General features: G+C 45.6%; 2 protein-coding genes across 4 annotated transcripts in view; both read left to right on the top strand.

Moving 5' to 3' along the window:
- Positions 1 to 3,418, top strand: part of GALNT14 (polypeptide N-acetylgalactosaminyltransferase 14) — a 94,640-nt gene extending 91,222 nt beyond the window's left edge. For all 3 annotated transcript variants that reach the window (XM_039717130.1, XM_039717131.1, XM_039717133.1), the window contains one exon: positions 366 to 3,418. In XM_039717130.1, coding sequence (XP_039573064.1) covers positions 366 to 524 — 159 coding nt within the window. In that variant the 3' untranslated portion in view covers positions 525 to 3,418. The remainder of the gene's footprint in view (positions 1 to 365) is intronic.
- Positions 3,419 to 7,437: 4,019 nt separating this feature from the next.
- Positions 7,438 to 17,540, top strand: part of CAPN13 (calpain 13) — a 68,150-nt gene continuing 58,047 nt past the window's right edge. Inside the window, exon 1 of the mRNA XM_039717207.1 lies at positions 7,438 to 7,532. The gene's annotated coding sequence lies outside the window, so the exon portion shown is untranslated. The remainder of the gene's footprint in view (positions 7,533 to 17,540) is intronic.

Raw genomic sequence — 17,540 nt, 5'->3', positions numbered from 1 at the left:
AATGCAGAAGTCAAACCCAAACTGGCAATTTAGTTCACATGGGCTGCCAGTCAGGCAGCAGATGCTAACATTTCCCTGCAGTTAATCACTGGGCTGGCATTTGAACCAGTGACCTGGGGAAAAAGCTGTTAGTAATATATTATCTCCCTAAAGCCAGGCAGAGGCCGCGTTAAATGAGTGTGCTTCTGATGGGAGAAACGCTGAGCGTGAGCTCTGCTTGGTGTGGGTTTGGGGACCTTGTACTTGACAGCATCAGGCCACAAGGGCTTGGTGACAGCTGTCCTCTTGATGCTGGAACAGTGCAGCGAAAGCACGTGGGGAGGAAGCTTGTTCACCTGTTTCTCCTGCCACGTGTCTCCCCTCAGCGCTGGGGCAAGGTCGGGTCACACATCGAGCACATAGCTTCACGCTTCTGCCTGGACACCGAGACCATCGGGGACACCCACGAGAGCATCAAGGAGCTCGTCATCAACCCCTGTGAGAGCACAGCCATGAGCCAGCGCTGGGACATGGCGATGTCGTGACCTGCTGGAGGACGCGCGCGGCCGAGATGGGGCTGGAGTCCAAACCATCGGGGTCCCTGTGTGCTGTGGGACAGCAGGGCAGTCATTCCAGTCAAAATGGGACGCGGCTCTCCGGGTGGAACAGCGGATGTTGACCGCCAGGCATGCGGCTGGTATTGGCCTGGTGATGGTCAAGGAGGAGGGATGGCAGAAAAACAAGCTTGAAGTGTTTTAGGGGGGTACTGGGGCTCCTGCAATGGGCTGTACAGAACTTCAGCATGCACAGCATTGATTAATCTCCCTGGAAACACAGGTAGAAGAGCCTTTAATGCCTAAAGGAGACTTGGGCTGAGCAAAACAAGCATCTCAGTAGCTCTTTGGGGTTGAGGTGAGTGCACAAGGTGGGATGTGCCAAAGGATGCTAAGAAACATCGCCAGGGATCAAGTGGAAGACACTGAATTATTTTTGCACTTTGCTGTGAATGCTTCTGTCTTCTGCAGACAGCATGGGTGGAGCTGTGTTGCACATTTGAATTGGTACCTGATCCACGTCCCTGTCGTGTGTACAGAGGCAGAGCAGTCCTTGATGGCTGTGGCCAGGATCAGAACAGCGAGTGATGGGGGAATCCTGCTCTGTGCTAACTGCACACAGTGCTTGTTGAATCTCCAAATCCCAAGCAAACAGAGGATTCACTGCCTGAGATTAAAGGATATACATTTCTGTCAAGCTGGGAGGAAAAGCAGTAACGTGATTATTTCTCCTCTCTGAAGGCCATGGGTCACTGAAACTCCCCTAAAATTTTGCTGTGTGTCTCTCACTGCTCTGCTTCAGATCTGGACTAATTCAAATTTTCACTTTTCTTCCATAAAAGTAATATTTTTGGTAATTGAAGGTAATTGTGTCATATTTCTGTTTCCCAATTTCCAAACTACAGATGAAGGGACTCCCATGAAATGCTGCTACTGATGGGATGGTGAAGGTTTCATTTTCAATTAAAGTTAGAGACTGCTTCAAGAAAGGAAAAGGGATATTACCTAGGTTTGCTTCCCAATTACCTTGTAGCCCACAATGTAAAGCACTGAAGAAAAGGTTTGGGATTCCCCATTCATGCTGGTGAGCAGGGTAGCCTGGGCCACGATGTACCTCTGTCTCCAAGTCACTTAGCATAGCCAGACCAGGCAGAAATTATTTCCTCAGCTTTTGGAGATGTCTTTTACCAGAGATCATGCCAGGTGCTGCCTCTGTGTGGAAGTGAGGTGGCTGCCTGGGGGGAGAGTAGGACAGACAACCTCAGGAGGGGTCTTGGGAATAGAAGACTGGAAGGTCCTTTCCAGCTGTCTTTCAGGGCAGCTGTCACTACAGCCACAGGTAACAGCAGGAGCTGTGCACACAGCTCTCCTGTAGTAACCACTCTCAAAGACAACTTCCACAGGACTGTCAATGTGACTTGAAAAAAAACCACATCGTTTCTGTCTAAAAATGCTGGGATTTAGTGAAAATCCTATCCTTTGTTTCCTGTGCTGCAGACTGCAGGTGAAATACCATAAGCTTTAAGCCTTCAAGTGCTCTCAGCATCCCTTCTTGAATAAATTGCTGGCTTTCAGGATTTTACTGCCTCAGTTTCTCCTCCCTCAGTGCTGAGAGAAAGCCGTGTGTATAAATCTTCCCGGCTTTAGAAGCAAAACTAGTATAGCTCTTTATGTGCAAAAGGTCGAGGTGCAAAATGCTTTTCATGTGCTGCAGTGATTACTAACCTCATCAAGCTCCCTTGGTGCCAGCCTCAAGGGCTTGTGTTCTGAGAGGGCTGGAGCAAGCTGTCATTTCATGGTGGGAAGTGGCATTGTTTCTGTGCCACCACTCTGCCAGGAAACAAAGGGGAGCCCTTCAAAGGGAATGGACCCATTTCACAAAGGAGGGCAGTGACCTTGGGCTTCTTTTTAATTGAACAGGGACATATCACATGTACTTCTCACAATGGTGATGACAGACAAGGGGTGGTAATTCCCTGTCTAGTGTTTACAAGGGAAGGGAGCTCCCAGGAGCTTGAAGCTTAACACATTCACACCTGTACTGTGCCCACAGCCTGGCACTGCCCAGCAGCTGGCAATTCCACTCTGAAAATGCAAATTGCTGAACAGCTTGGCATGGGTTTTGAAGTTCAGCACCTGGCAGGTACACTCTGAGCAGCACCTCAGACCTATCTAGCTTTACTGTTATCCACCAAAGTTGAAAATCTCCCTTCTCCTGACAGCCAAAGCTCTCTAAACTGCTCTTTGCCTTAGCAGAAACAGCTACCTCACTACACAAGTGTGTGTGCTTGGGCACATGGACCCATGGGACCTGCAGGGATGTGTTCTAGGAAGGAGTTGTTTGACCAGCTTTGCAGCTCTCTTGCCTTTTGGGAAACACAAATGCTATAGCAAACCCCTCCTATTCCAGAACATGCGCTGTGATCACTGTGAGCGTGTCTAGGGCAGTGGAGAGGGGGGCATCAGGCATGGTGTCCCTTACCAGAGAGCTGCAGCCAAGGTCAGCTAGGTCTCTTGCAGGCCCAAAAAAGTACCTCACAGACCTGGGGAGCAGCAGCACTTGTCAGACTGGTGATTGTGTCTCACACAGCCATCAGCTGTAACCCTTAGGCTGCAGCTTATTTCATGGTCCAGGAAATGAGATTATCCCTATGGATCAGCAGTGTTTTCAGAGAAGCCTGAGAGTATCAGCCTGACTCCTGGGGAGCTTTATAGAAAGCTGGCCATGGTCTGGCAGTCTCCAGAGTTAACCCCAGTATGGCATTTAGCAAATCTGCCTAACACCCTGCAGAGAGACCTAGCATCGTGTCGGGGAAAAGGTTAACTTGCTGCTGAAATCCAACTCGTACATTCAGGTTCCTTTCTTTTATTAAAACACACTGAAAACAGATGAACTTTTCTTGCTTTGTGTTTTTTTCAATGCCTAGACAAATGACTGCCATGCTGTGAACAGGTACAATGTGACTGATTGGGATCTAGATGGGCTCCCACACCAATGCTGCTCAAGCCCCGGCGTCCTTTGGTAGTAATGCTTTTTGGTAGCGTTTTGCACTGGCTTGAAAGAACATAAGATGAAGCAGAAAATATGATTCTAATCCTGGCTGTTGAGCTTTGTGACAGCCTTTATGATCTCCAGGTAAGTCACTTCTTGTGCCTTGGGAAATTTAGATTCAGAGCAGGAAACTCAAGGCTAGAACTACTACTGGCTTTTAAAGAGCCAACTAATGCTATCTGAAAAAAAACCCCAAAACACACCAGAAAAAGTCAAAAAAAGCACATTCCCCCCCCCTCTCAAAGGAGGTCCATGTTCCCATGAGAAAAAAAAAACCCAAAACACACCAGAAAAAGTCAAAAAAAGCACATCCCCCCCCTCTCAAAGGAGATCCATGTTCCCATGAGAGCAAATCTGGTTTTAGTTGGGCTGGAGAAGTCTTGCAGTCCTTACATTGCTGCTTATGTGATTTCTAGGTGTCTCATCCTCATCTTCTCTCTGCACCAGTGCAGCCCCATAAGGTAACAACACAAATCATCTGTGCATGGAGCCTCAGGTTACAGCATGCTGAGGTAGTGATTTAATGGTAAAGAGGTGGAAACTGAATTCAAAGATCTTTGTTCATCCAGCAATGCAACAGCAAAATGGGGCTGGTGGATGAAGACTGGAGAACTGCTGGTGGTTCAAGACAAGCACAGCCCTGAGTGCTAATCCCTTCTGCTTCTAGGAGTGGCTTGGGATAGCTTACTTCATTTCCCTGCCACAGTTCCCCAAAATTTTAGTGAAGACCAGGTGTCTTAAAGAGAGAAAAATCCAAGGGTTATTTTTTTGTTGCATGCAACACCAGCAGTACTGGGCTGGCAGGCTCCATGGACCCTTATCTGCCTGTACAGATAAAAAGGTTCAGATGGAGTTCATTCTCTTTAGAACAGCCTGTAAGGTCCTGTGGTTTAGACTGGTGACCAAAACAGTGTTGATAACACACAACAATGTTTTAGTTATTGCTGTGCCTGCACAGTATCAAGGTCTTCTCCATCTCTCTCTCTGCTGCCCCTGTGAGCAGGCAGGGGCTGGGGGAAAGGATTGGGAGGGGGGACAGCTGGGACTGCTCCCCCAAAGTGACCAAAGACATATCTCATACCATATAATGTGACACTCAGAGGTAAAACTGGGGGGAGTTCTGCCACAGGAGGTCTCTGTCTGGCTGGGCATCAGGCTGCAAGTGGTGACTGACTGCCTTTGCATCACTTGGTTGTTTTTGGGGTTGTTTCGTTTAATTGCATTTTCCTTCATGACTGTCTTTATCTTCACTCACAAGTGTTTCTCCCTTTTGCCATTCAGAGTCTCTCCCATCCTGTTGGCAGGGAGGGAGGGAGAGAGTAGGGGCTGAGCTGCCAGACAGGGCCAGCCCATCCCATGCCCTAAGCAATCCAGGGTCTGTGGTGTAACAGGCTGGTGTTCCTTGTGGCCAGGCTCTGATCACAGCTCTGCAGTGCGATCTGCACTGCTCACTTTTCACATTTTAAAAGCTTCAGTGAAAAGCTGGGGGTTAGTATTGTTTGTAGAAGGGATAAAGGAAGCAAAGTCAAGGAGGTTTCACACAAGGAACAGAAGAAACTTCTGCTGCTCATTAATGTTCTGGCTGAATTAATTTTGAATGATCAGTCCAGCACCAGTTTCAATGTGCAGCTGCTTTACATGGCTGCAGAGTTAAAGGAAGCCTATGGTATGGCTGTCCAGCTTATGTTGAGACTTACATGCTGAAATCCAGTGGCATTTTTCCAGATTTATGGATTTTTTTCCCCGTGTCCACTGTTCTGTTTCTCACTGGAAGTGCCTTCAGAACCCTGTAAGAATAAAAACTTGTTGCAAGCTACTGCCTCTCCAACTGAGTCTAATTAAGTTTCAAATGGAGCTGTATTTTAGCACAGAGCTGAAAAAAAGCAGCACATAAATTTACAGGTAAGAATGCTTCTTTTGTGGAGCTGGGGGCTGTTTTGTTTTCCCTGATATTGCTTGGGCACTAAAGAAACCCAAACTGGTTTCCTGTGTACAAAAGAAGCCAAGTCTGGGTTTTGCATAAGCACACATGTAATAATTACCTATCTATCCATTACAATGACTGATGTCTCTCATTTTCCTGTGATTTACATGAAAAAGTGTCCAGACAAGGTATTGCTACTGCAGAGGGTTCAATTCAGTTGTAAAACCAACCAGCCATCCAACCAACCAAAGAGAGGAACTGAAAGTTTGTGTGTAACCTGATAGATGTAATAAAAGTATGGTATTACGAAATTAGGACTGTTCCCAGGGTGAAAGGCTTAGGAGTCTGCAGGTCAGTAGGAATGTATTTAGGGGTTTTTTTAAGAGCCCTAGTGACTCAGAGTTGCACCACGGGGACAAGTTTATAACACAACACCTGAACAAAGTCCCCCCAGCCTGCAGTTTCCTGAAAGAACACAAGATCTGCACTGCTCCTGTGGCCCAAGCTGTGCTCGTGTCAGGGGTTCAGCATGGACTTTGTGGTCCTGACTCTGGCCATGGAGACACCTGGTGATCCGTGAGCCACGTGTCTGTGTCTCTGCAGCAGACTGATGAAAACCCTGCCTCCTTTTCACAGCTCTGGAGCAGCTGTGTGAGCCTCTTCTAATGGAGATTGACATCCTGGTGCTGTGGTGGTGTTCTGGCATTTGACATGTTTGCAGAAGAATCAGTGTTACAAGCACTTTGAGCAGTTTTCATGAATTCTGATCCTGCTGGCAATCCCTGGATCATCCCCATGGACATCCAGCCTATGTTATGTACCAGAGATTATTGTTTTCTATAAATGCAGAGTCAGACCCAAAGCCACACAATTTAGATGGCTTTTACAAATTTTACTAGACTCCAGCTGCCTGAGGCCACTAACAACGAGGACGTGCAGCAATGATCATCTCACCAAAAGCAGAAGAACAGTGATCATCTCACCAGAAGCAGAATATGTGGTGTTGGGAGAGGGCACTTCTAACCTTCATTCTGAGGCTGCTATCACCTCCTTACTAATCCTTGGGAAGGTGATCTGGGTGGGTGCTGAGCAGAAGGCAAGGTGAAAAGGTTTCCTGGAGGTTTGGCAGTGGTGGGAAGCACTGGCTGACACTGCAGCTGATGGGGTGGATGGCTTTACAAGATGTGGAGGTGTGAGACTGGGCAGTAACCAAGGACAATTCAAATGATTTGAGCATGAAAACACCTGCACCCAGGGGTGCAGAGAGTCTGGGTGGATCTCAGATCAGCACCCTGCACTTTCAGGGGCAGTTATTTTGACTGATGACTGATCCAGTGCTTGAAATGGCTGCCCCAGAACGCTGTAGGGGTTAAAAGGAAATTGGCTTATCTGGTCACAACATACTTTCAGTTCTGTTAATGGAACTGTTATTAGAGTGGATTATTCAGTGCCCTGGACGTGAAACCCTGATTTGGACAGGGCTCACGTGTTGATAACAGGCATGGCTTGTGCTGTCTCTGCAGCTGTGTGCTGCCAGAGCATGCATTGGTACGTTTGCAATGGATCCTCGGCGTGAAGGATCGCAGTCATTGCATCTTCAAATTGATTTTCTTCTACGGAAAGCTGTTTGAAGCAAAAACCAATTTGGTTTGTATAAACTACATTAGAGATAAGAAGATATCCCTCAGAGTGCACGAGATCACCTTAGAAGACGTTTTTGCCCTACTGCGAGTAACAAGTCGCACAATAAAAGGAATTTCTTACAGCTGATCTGATCTCCACCCATCCGTGAGCTGGCTCTGAAATGAGATAAACCTATCTCCTCTAATTCAGGACAGGTGTATCATATTCCCAATCACATTACAGACACTAGGAAGGCCTGGTGGTGTTAACACTGAACATATAACCCAGGCAAGTGAGGCAGCTTTATCTGCTTTGAGGGTCTGGCCTTGTAAATAAGGTGCTAAACTGCTTCCCCTGATCTGGAAGTTGGCCTGTGAGGTTCTACCTGTGCTGCTACTGAGTAAGTAGTGGCTCTGGAGAGTCACCTATGTGGGGTTTTCTTTTTCTTTCTGGATAGATTTGGTGTCTTGTATCTTCTGTCTGATTCAGTCCTCCCAGTCAGGTCCTCAGCTGGTTCCTGTTTGTTTAGGTAGTGTGGTAGCCAACCTACAGAAAGAGCAAAACAGAAAGTATTCTTTAAAGGAAAAAGCTGTGAGGAAAAAAAAAATTAAATACAACAAACCCACCACTTTTTCCTCCTTTCCTTCTCTCAGTCTCTTGGCCTTCTGTAAGAGGTATCCCTGATGTGTACTAGCATTTAATTTGTAGGTTATCTAGGAGGTTTCAGGGCTTGGGAAACCACAGTGGTGTTGAAGATGCAGGTGGGTTAAGCACAAGGTTGTCAGCTCCAGTTCTAAGACTGGGTGTGTTTTCTGGGTCCAGCATTGCCATTTTCCCTCAGCATGAGTGTCAGGCTGGCTCAGGAACACTGAGAAGTTCCTCCAAACAGGAGCAGATGGATTCCTGGCAAGAGATGGGTGACCAGGTCTGGGGCAAGCACTGGCTGTTCTGCAGGGAACAGGGTGACGTTCACAGCTGGGCTTGTTGCTTTTGATGGTAGGAAGCAAACCTTCTGTTGGTTTGGCTGCACACAGCTGTGGAAATGGAAGGTGCCATGTCCACGTGTCACAGTAATTAATGGCAGTTGTCAGAAGGTGCCGGGGAAGCACAGGGAGTTACCTGTGGTGGGACCCAAGGGAGTGAGGAGCCAGGTCTGTTCAGGCAGCCAGGAGTTGTTCCTTGGAGGCTGCTCTTTCTAGGACACCTGGCTGTGCCTGGAGATTCCTGCAGTTGTTGGCATATTATCAGCTAATTTAAAATTACTCACACAAGCCCTTATCAGTACATGAGACCAAAGGGTGATAGTGGGCATAATGACAATGAAGGTTTTATGAACCACTTCATGAAGCCAAATCCTCAGGAGATATTGAGGCTGTAATTAGATTTGAGGATAATAAGGTTTTTTTTTTCTTTCTTCTATGTTTTTTTCCTCCTCTTTCTTTCTGCTAGCAAATCAAGGGAAAAATTGGAGCTCTGAGTTCATTCTTGTGTGTTCAGAGTGTGGCTGCAGGCTGTACTCAGTAACACAAAGGGATTACAACTTGATATCAAGTAGCCTGGGAGAAGCGTGAGCATGAAAGTACAGGGGTGTGTTTTACTGTAGACCATGTGGATCCCTTATGGAAGTGCCTGGAAAAGACCTCCCAAGCCCTAGGAGCGATTAATAATGAAATCAACTAATAACAAGATCTGCAATGTGAAGAGAAAAGTAGCCAGCATTTTGTTATGGGGAGCAAATGAGCAAACCAGCAGGGGACATGCTGATCGTGTCTGATTCATGTCTTCTCTGTAATCTCTGCTAAAGTTTTAACAACCCAGGAAGATGAATTACCCACTCTAACCAACACAGGGATCAGCATGGGGTTTATTAGAAGCAGGCTATCATTTAACAATGTCAGGAGGGTATTTATTATTAAGCAGTAGACTCCACAGTGTAAATGGAAAACCATCACTCCTCCTTAGACGCCAAACAAGGTATGTTCATAAAGCCAAATGGCCAATACATCGTAGTGCCTGAACACAAACACACAGTCTGCTTTCCTGGACCTCAGGGCTTTCTATGTTTAGCTGCAGGCTAACAAACCAGAGTGTTTGAAGCTACTGGAGGACAAAGCTGTACACCCCATGCCAAATTTGACTCTCAAAACTCCCTGGTGACTTTGTTCCAGTGAAGAAGGAAACTGGAGAAAGATTTCTGGGTTCAGCACAGAGGGATTGGGTCAAGGTGGATGCTTTTGGGCCAGGGTGCAAAACCCTCTGAAAGCAACTCTGCTTTCTTATATGCACTGTGTGCTTTCAGCTCAGAGATTGCTCAGTCCTTCCCTTTTCCTGGAGCCCAGTGCCTTTGTCCATAAGAAGATCAATCAGTAAAATGTCTGGTAATACACAGTGAACATTTTGGTTTTATTTATCGCCACATTAAGATACCCAGTATGGAAGCATAAATAATACAGTTGAAGTAAACCACCACTTAATGTAGTAATATTTCAAGGTGGATTTGTGGGAAAGGCTGGGGGCTGGCCATGTTTTCAGTCCAGCTTTGCAAATCCAGAGTATTTCTGGACCAGCAAACATACAATGCTCTCAACCTGTAGCATGGCCAAGGAACTCTTGGATTTTGCAGTTCTGCTCTTGCTGCACAGTCAAACAGCAATCACAGCAACATCTTCTGGTCTAAATGTGGGGAGGAGTTCCTGGGCACAGCCATCTGAGTGATGTGATTGTCTGACTGCAGGCTGCCACAGCTGGCTCTGAACATCACCAAAAAAATCTTTTCTTTGCAATTTATGAGGTCTAATCAGCCATATTTTTAACAAATCCTCCTAATGGCCCTGTTGAGAAATGCTTTGAAATATGACAAAGTGGATTTTCAAAATTTAGAAGCCAAATTGCAGAATCAACTGAGAGCTGAGTCAGGGATGGAGCAAATACATCAGACTAATTTTTTCACCTATTTTTATCAGCTGTCTGGGAATACCTGATTTCTGAAGTTTAAGCAATATCACAGAAATTTCTTAACGTTTCGTGTCACTTTAAATTATTTTCTTTAATTTCTCTGATTAAGGATTTGTGAATATATTAGACTAGAAATGCAGAATGTAGATTATACAGAATTAATACTGATCTTTAAACCTGCTCTTCATCAAAAGTTGCTTTGTAAAAAGAAAAATGAACCAGTTGACTTTTCTATTCTTCATTATTGCCTTGCACTTGGAAAGGGAAATACCAAATGTCCATTTGAATGTTATTGCAACTGAAGCCAGTCTTTGCATCTCACTGTGAGATATCTTTTGGTCTGGGGCATGGATCTGGAGGGTCTTGCTGTAACACAACTTTTTCAGTTCTCTTCACCTTCAGTGTTCAATTTGTCCATTCAAATTTAAAGTCCTTTTGTGTTTCATTGCCATTCCCATCAGCTGCTCCTACTGCTGTCACTGTTCCCTGAATTCCCCATAACCATTATCCCTGATCAAGTCATAAAAGCAGATATGATACCATCTCCACAGGAATGATTTTCATCTAGGTGTGATGAATACCCCTTGCACTGCAATAGCTTGGATTCGAGCCATGCATAATTTTTGCATTAATTATGTCATTACTGTTTAATTGCTGCAATTAGCAGCATCAGTTTCTCTGAGCCATCACTGTCATCATATGGCCTCCACATTATGGCAGGATCCCACCTGTTGGGGCACCCAGTGCAGCTGTATGGGATGTCCATAATATCAAGGAGCTGTGCTCTACCTGACCACAGGAGAGGGAGTATCTGAGCTAATACCTCTTCTTTGTGAAGGCACCTAAAACCCTGCAAGTTGACCTGCAAAAAGTTGTCTCTCTGAAATGTTTCTTTTTTATGTCCTTTCTCTGTAGCTTCAGATGGCTACACAAAGTGCAGGAAATAGGGAATAAGGTCTCAACCTGAATTTTAAGGAGCTTCATAAACTCAATTTATATGCCATCGTGGCAATAAGTGCCACCTGGAGGTGATAGGCACGTTGTTTGGGAAGTGGAGACCTGGCACTGCGTGTCAGGAGGCAGAGTGACAAAGGTGTGTGACCACACTCTTCAAAAGCCCTGTAGCTGGTCACCTCATGCAGAAATGGATTCATTCCCTTCAGCGCTATCAGGGTGATGTTTCTGCAAGGTCTGAGTGCTTCCTGCCATCTGGTGAAAATGTTAAGTGGTGAACTAATGGCAGGAGTGTCATCTGGGAGGGCTTTGGGAACCCACCCCCACCTGTAGCTGTGATATTTTATGAAAAATCTTTTGTGCTAGAATTTTTTCCCTCTTGAGGAGCTGAGAACTTCAGGAAAGAAATGTAAACAATAACTATCTGCTGCTGTGGAATGCAACAGGTGCATCTGTGATTGGTGCATATTAGTTGTTTTTAATTAAAAGCCAATCACAGATGCAGCTGCATCAGACTCTGAGAGTCACAAGATCTTGTTATACATTTTATTCTTGTTCTTTGTAGCCTTCTGATCAATCTTTTCTCTCTGTTCTTTTAGTATCGTTTTAATGTAGCATTTTAATATAATATATATCATAATATAATAAACCAGCCTTCTAAAAATAGGGTCAAGCCTCACGTCTCCACACATGGGGTGTTTCCAACACCCACCTAAGCCCCTGCTTCATGTGCAGGGGGGGCTCTGTGCAGAGCCACTTGTGGGTTTGTAGGACCTCAGGGAATCCTGCTAGGATGAAGCAGATGGAAGCACCTCAAAGACCCTCTGTTTGCATGAGACCCTGTGTTTTCATCCACAGCACAAATTGTTGCACCTCCAGGCCACATCTTTGCTTCTTTCTGACTTTTTCTTTAAGGTAAAATTTCCAACATTGCTTCTTGCCAGTCTTCTGCACTAAATTAAAATCCATTTGAGATAACATCAGAGGGGTGGCAGTTCAGCAGGTTATTTGTTAATCCTACAGCTATAACACCTGGAAAAAGCTGCCAGGGCTAGGGTACACTCCTGGTGTTAGGTACCAAAGTCTGCATTTCCATTTTGCACAGGGGGAAGGGCTTGTTTCCCAGAAGTAATCACTCTTCCAGTAACCTGACCAACCCTCGAGAGATTATACAAATCAAAACTGCGTTTTCTTATTCAGAAGCAAGATTAGCTCTTTAAGGAGAGCCCTACTTTGTGCTGTGCTTGCTGGGCTCGGGAGGTTCCTGGCTGTGGCTCTCAGGTCTCCCATTCAGCGTCAAGCTGTCTGCTAACAGCACCATCAGTCCTCATTACTGCACAATATCCATCAAGCAACGAGCCCTGGTGTCTATTTAGCAGCAGGAGATCCTTATCCAGGAGAAGTGTTCTGCCTTAAGACATTCTGCCTTAAACAAGGGTCAGCCATCCTGCCAAATGCATAAAACTCACTTTGCCCAAGCACTTATTTTGAGTGAAGCAGAGAGAAAAATAACTTCATGAGTTGCTTTTAATTCTTAGTGAATTTTTACCTTTTTTTTTTTTTTCATGTGTGTGATGAGAAAGCTTTTTGTGTGTGCTTCTGGAGCTTTTTGGAGCCTTTTTTTTTCTTTTTTTCCTTTTTGCAATGGCCCTGCTGGGAGTTCTTATGATTGTTGCATTCATTTGAGCTTGCTTACAGAGACAAAACTCACTCAAGCAAAATCACTGCTGATCACTCTGCAAGTGGGAATGATGATGAGGTGACAGTTATATGGGCTCAGTTTCATGGACATAAACCATCTTCATTGGCTGGAAAAGCTGCCTTGGGAGGAGTTCAACCTTTTCGTGTTTGTTTCAAGCACTTAGGGAAAAAGGCAGCAATTACAGAACGTGGCTTTAGGTCACTTTAAGTCACCCGGTGATGAACATTTATGCCACATATTACCAGCTTTATAAACTGCACTGTTCTGTGCCAGTGGTTACCCACTGTATAGGTAATTGTAAAACAAACTCCATATTCCAATTGACACCCTTTCTAATTACATCTCACCTTCATTAGGCTATTAAAGTGATAAATGCTAGCAATTACATTGATCTCCAGTGAAAACCCTCTGTCTGTGGTGTGAGTGATTTGCCCAGGAGCCCGGCAGAACTCTACCAGTGGAGCAAAGCTCTGAACAAAACAACCCCAAAAAAGGAAAGGGGGGGGAAAAATTGTTTGGAAAGCAGCTCAGCTGATTAGAGAGTATCTGACACCAAAGTCCATGCCCAGCATCGAACAGCAGGGCTGGATGGGGCTGATCTGCCAGCCAGGAGCCACAGCTTCTTCTCCTTTTAATTGGATCTTTGCAGGAGGGGGAAGAGTGAGTGGATCTGGCTTCAGTGTGGCACAAGGTGTTCTCCTTCAGCACTGGTGGCTGTTCTGTGGCTGTCCTTTAGTTTTGGCCTTCCCATGTTCTTGCACAGGAGATCTCCCCCATATGAATGGACAGGAATGGATGGACATCTCTGTGTGTGTATAGGATTTAAATGTGCATGGTCACCTGTGCTCTAGCTCAGGTGTGGTCTCTCCTGCATGAGCCAGACATAGGTGGGAAGACAAAAAGCTGCTTTCTGTCACAAGGATGGGATGTGGCACAGCCCTGGATGGTGGGGAAGCCTTAGGGAGGATTCCCAGGTGTTGAGCTGCCCTGTGGCAGGGGTGCCCTGGCTTTCCTTCCTCCCTGGCAGCCCCCTCTAGAGAGCCAGGGAAAAGAGCTGGTGATATCTGGGGTTTGGGTTTCTCCCTCTTGAGTGATTTGGGGGAGCAGAGGAGACAGGGAGGGGAAGGGGCTTTTTTGCTCCCGTGCCTGCAGCACCTCCTCCCAGCCTGATGTGGGGAAGGAGTGGAGGGGACACCCAAATGGGAGCCTTTCTGTGTGGTCAGGAAGTGGGACAGAGGGTTTGGGATCACCCTGGGGGTTTGCCCTGTTTCCATGCCATAGGAAATTTAATTTTAAATCCTCACAATGCTTTGTTACAGCCATGCGTGCGTTTCAGTGGAGACAGCAGCCAGCCACCACAGGAGCAGATGCTCCTTTTCCTGCAGGGTTGAGCCAGCCACGGGGATGGAGTGTCAGAGATTTGTAGTTATTTTTTAATAAATCTAATAACTTCTGCAGACTTTTTCCTGCAGGACAACTGCTGTTAATGCCACGAGCATGGCCTGAGCTGGACACAGGCTTGCCCAGCTCCTCAGGGATGGTTTCTTGGGGGCCAAACAACTGGGGCTTCCTATGAGCAACATATTTGCCAGAGAAGGACAGCCAGAGTCACCTCCTCTTATCATTCCTGATCTCTGTATGGACAGATTGAGGGCTTCTCAAATGCAGTCTCTGTCTGAAATGATTTGCTGAATGTGGTCATTAGTCATTTCTGATTTATGAATTTTTCAGTCTGTGAGCACCTCAAAGTCAGGTATTTGGGATTCAAAATCCTGCCTGTGCTGATGTGTTGATTAGCTGGTCTGAATGCATTGAGGTACTTGATGTGTTTCTATTTCGTGACTAAAATGAGCGTGACCTTAAAATGTTTTGTACTACTAAAAATAATAAGCCATTAAAATCCTTAGTAGTTGGCCTATGCCTTAAGAATATTATCCAGAGCTGGGAAGGAACAGCTGTGGGCTGCTTATTGACAAATGATAGCAGTGAACTTTCCCCCAGCTTCTTCTGACAGGATTGCTTTTTGATCTGTGCATTTCCTTGCCATATCCGAGTATCTTGCAGGAAAACCCTGAGTAAAGCTGTCACCATCTGTTTTGTTATTTCTTCCATTATACCAGAAAAAGACACAGGTGAAAGGGGATGATTTGTTTTGGTATGAATGCCCTCTCTAATAAGGACTGTTCTAGCAAAGCTTTCTGCATTTCATTAGCTACAGGCTGGACATTGCACTAGCCTGTTGATGTGAGTTTTCACCCAAATGATAGAACCTCCATCTGTATTCAGTGACTCGTGCTGCACAACATGAAATCTGATGAATGCCCTCTCTAATAAGGACTGTTCTAGCAAAGCTTTCTGCATTTCATTAGCTACAGGCTGGACATTGCACTAGCCTGTTGATGTGAAAATTTTGTGAGTTTTCACCCAAATGCTAGAACCTCCATCTATATTCAGTGACTCGTGCTGCACAACGTGAAATCTCTTTTCTGTGACTATTTTTTGCCACTAAAATCTTTTCTTAGGATACTACTTTTGAATATATTATTGCCAGTAAAATTATTTAGAGTGCATTTGTAGAAAAGTAACATGAAGTTAGCAGGAAAAAAAAAAAACAGGAGGAAACAGGAAAGATAATTTCTCAGAAAAACAATGCAGATATAAAAGCCTCTTCCATTGAATACCAGCCTGGTGACCTCAAGTGAGGATGTACACAGCCCTCCTGAGCTGCCCTGCCATTCTGAAAGGCATTCTGTGACTGCCACCACCCAGTCACCTCCTGGGGATGAGTTCTCTGGGTCATGAGGGGAAGAGAGAGAAAAATCAATGGGAGGTGCCTGCTTCTGTGCAAGGGTGAAGTTCATGCCTGGTGTAACCTTCTGTGAAACCAAAGGTGCTGGTGTGTGAGGCTGGGGCAGAACTGCCTGGGCCCCAGGGGTGCTGGAGGGTGTTTGTGTGTGTTTTACTGCATCAAGAATAAACAGAAGTGTGTGTGAGTCAAACCAACACCTCCCCTGGCCAATGACAGCAGCACGAGTCAGCAGATGGAGTTCCTGTGCTCTGGTGACACCCAGCTTGCTGCCCACGAGGAGCCCAACCCCAGGCCATAGTCAGCAGGTAGAGTCAGTGGACCTGGTCACTGCAAATATTTACTCTTCAAGCCCTTCTGACACAAATTTAAACAAATGGCCTTGCACAGATGCAGGTGTGATGTAGCACCTTGTGTTCAAGCTATCAACACAGATGCAGATGAAAGGAAACAGGGAAATGTTCAGGCATGTGGGCTTCTCTTCAGGTCTGAAAGCAAGCCCAAAAGGTTGCCCTTGCTGGCAGGCAAAGCAGCATTATTATCTGTTTACCAGGAGGCAGTTTGCAGGTTCCCATCCTCTCCAGCCTGGGTCACATGCCTTCTTTAGGAAAGAAAAGAAGTCTGTGGTGTGGCCGCGTGGCTCTTGGCATCTCCTGTGGTATCTGGCAGTAGGGATGGAACTCCGTGTTTGTGGCTTGTTCCTGATGTGGCCATGGACCCCAGGTAGGTCTGGGGTGCTGCTGCCTTGTCTCAGGTGTGCTCTAGGCTGCACTGAAGTTATTGGATTATTCTGTCCAAGTCAGTGGCCTTTGGGTTAGATCCTGGAGCCAGCAGGCGCCTGGGCATGGTTTTATTCAGAAATCCAGGCCTTGAGCTAATCCCTGGTTAGAGAAACAAGATTTTTCAGGTGTGTTTCTGAGATGGACTCTTGAATTATGAACAGGAATTCATTTTCCAACTGAATGGTTTCTGATTTCACTTTAGATTGTCTCTCTGTGAATGTTTCACCAGTAAAAGTTTTGTTTTTCCTGCTCCCTGTTGACTGAGAGGGTCTAAACTGCCACCAGAAGTAGGGGCAAAAAAAAGGTGAAGGTGTGTACTTACAGCCACTTTTCAAACTCCCCTTTCTTGTATCTGCACTGGAGCTCTGTGGCCTGTATTGCTGAACAGTTAACACAAGTAGAACCAAGGCATAGAAATCTTCATAATACATATTTTTTATTATAATCACTTGGCTTTTCCACAGCCCATAACTGTGATCATTAACAAAATGTCCAGAGATTTATGAAGTCTGTTAAAAAAAAAAAAGTTAAAGATTAACTATTCTGAAACTTCCTTGGGTTTTTATATACCCAACAGTTAAAATACAGTAAAATGATTTTAATCATTCCTCATCCTGACACGGAATAATTGTTTGTTCTTACTGTTTGGATTACAGAGGTCTCTCAAGATCCAGTCAAAGGATCAAAGTCTTACTGTGTGAGGCACTGTACATACATCATAAATCTGTGGCCCCAAAAAAGCTGCAGGACGGGCTATTTTTTGATTTTTGTCTCCCAGCAATGCAGTGATGTCTTTTCCCTCTCTCTTTCTCTGACAGTCCAGTTATTTAGTGCAAAACCCATCTTTGTGATTTCCTCCAATGCTCTGTGTTGCCCCTAGTTAATAGGACCATCCCCAGTGCTTTGGCGGGAGGATATAAAGGGAGAGGAGAAGAGGAAGGTAATTCTTTGTTCTGGGAATCCGATCCATCACAGCCCGCGGTATTTCCTGCTCAATAGCATCCTCTGTCACTCACTGGGGCTTATATTGGGTCAAACACATTCGAGTTGGCTTCTCCAGCTAATGGCTACCAAGCACTGATCTCAGTAGGCTGCAGCGAGCACGGTAATTGAAATTCAGACTGCAGGAGAGAAAAGGCTTAGCCTTCATCTCAGCACATCACCCACCTGCTTATTCACAGTTTTCTCCTGGATGCAGTAAACAAGGGG

This window comes from Passer montanus, unplaced genomic scaffold (assembly GCF_014805655.1).
Source record: "Passer montanus isolate IOZ18808 unplaced genomic scaffold, ASM1480565v1 scaffold37, whole genome shotgun sequence".
NCBI classification, from domain to species: Eukaryota; Metazoa; Chordata; class Aves; order Passeriformes; family Passeridae; genus Passer; species Passer montanus.
The sequence above is the reverse complement of the archived record's forward strand: the minus strand, read 5'-3'. Positions and strand labels throughout refer to the sequence as shown.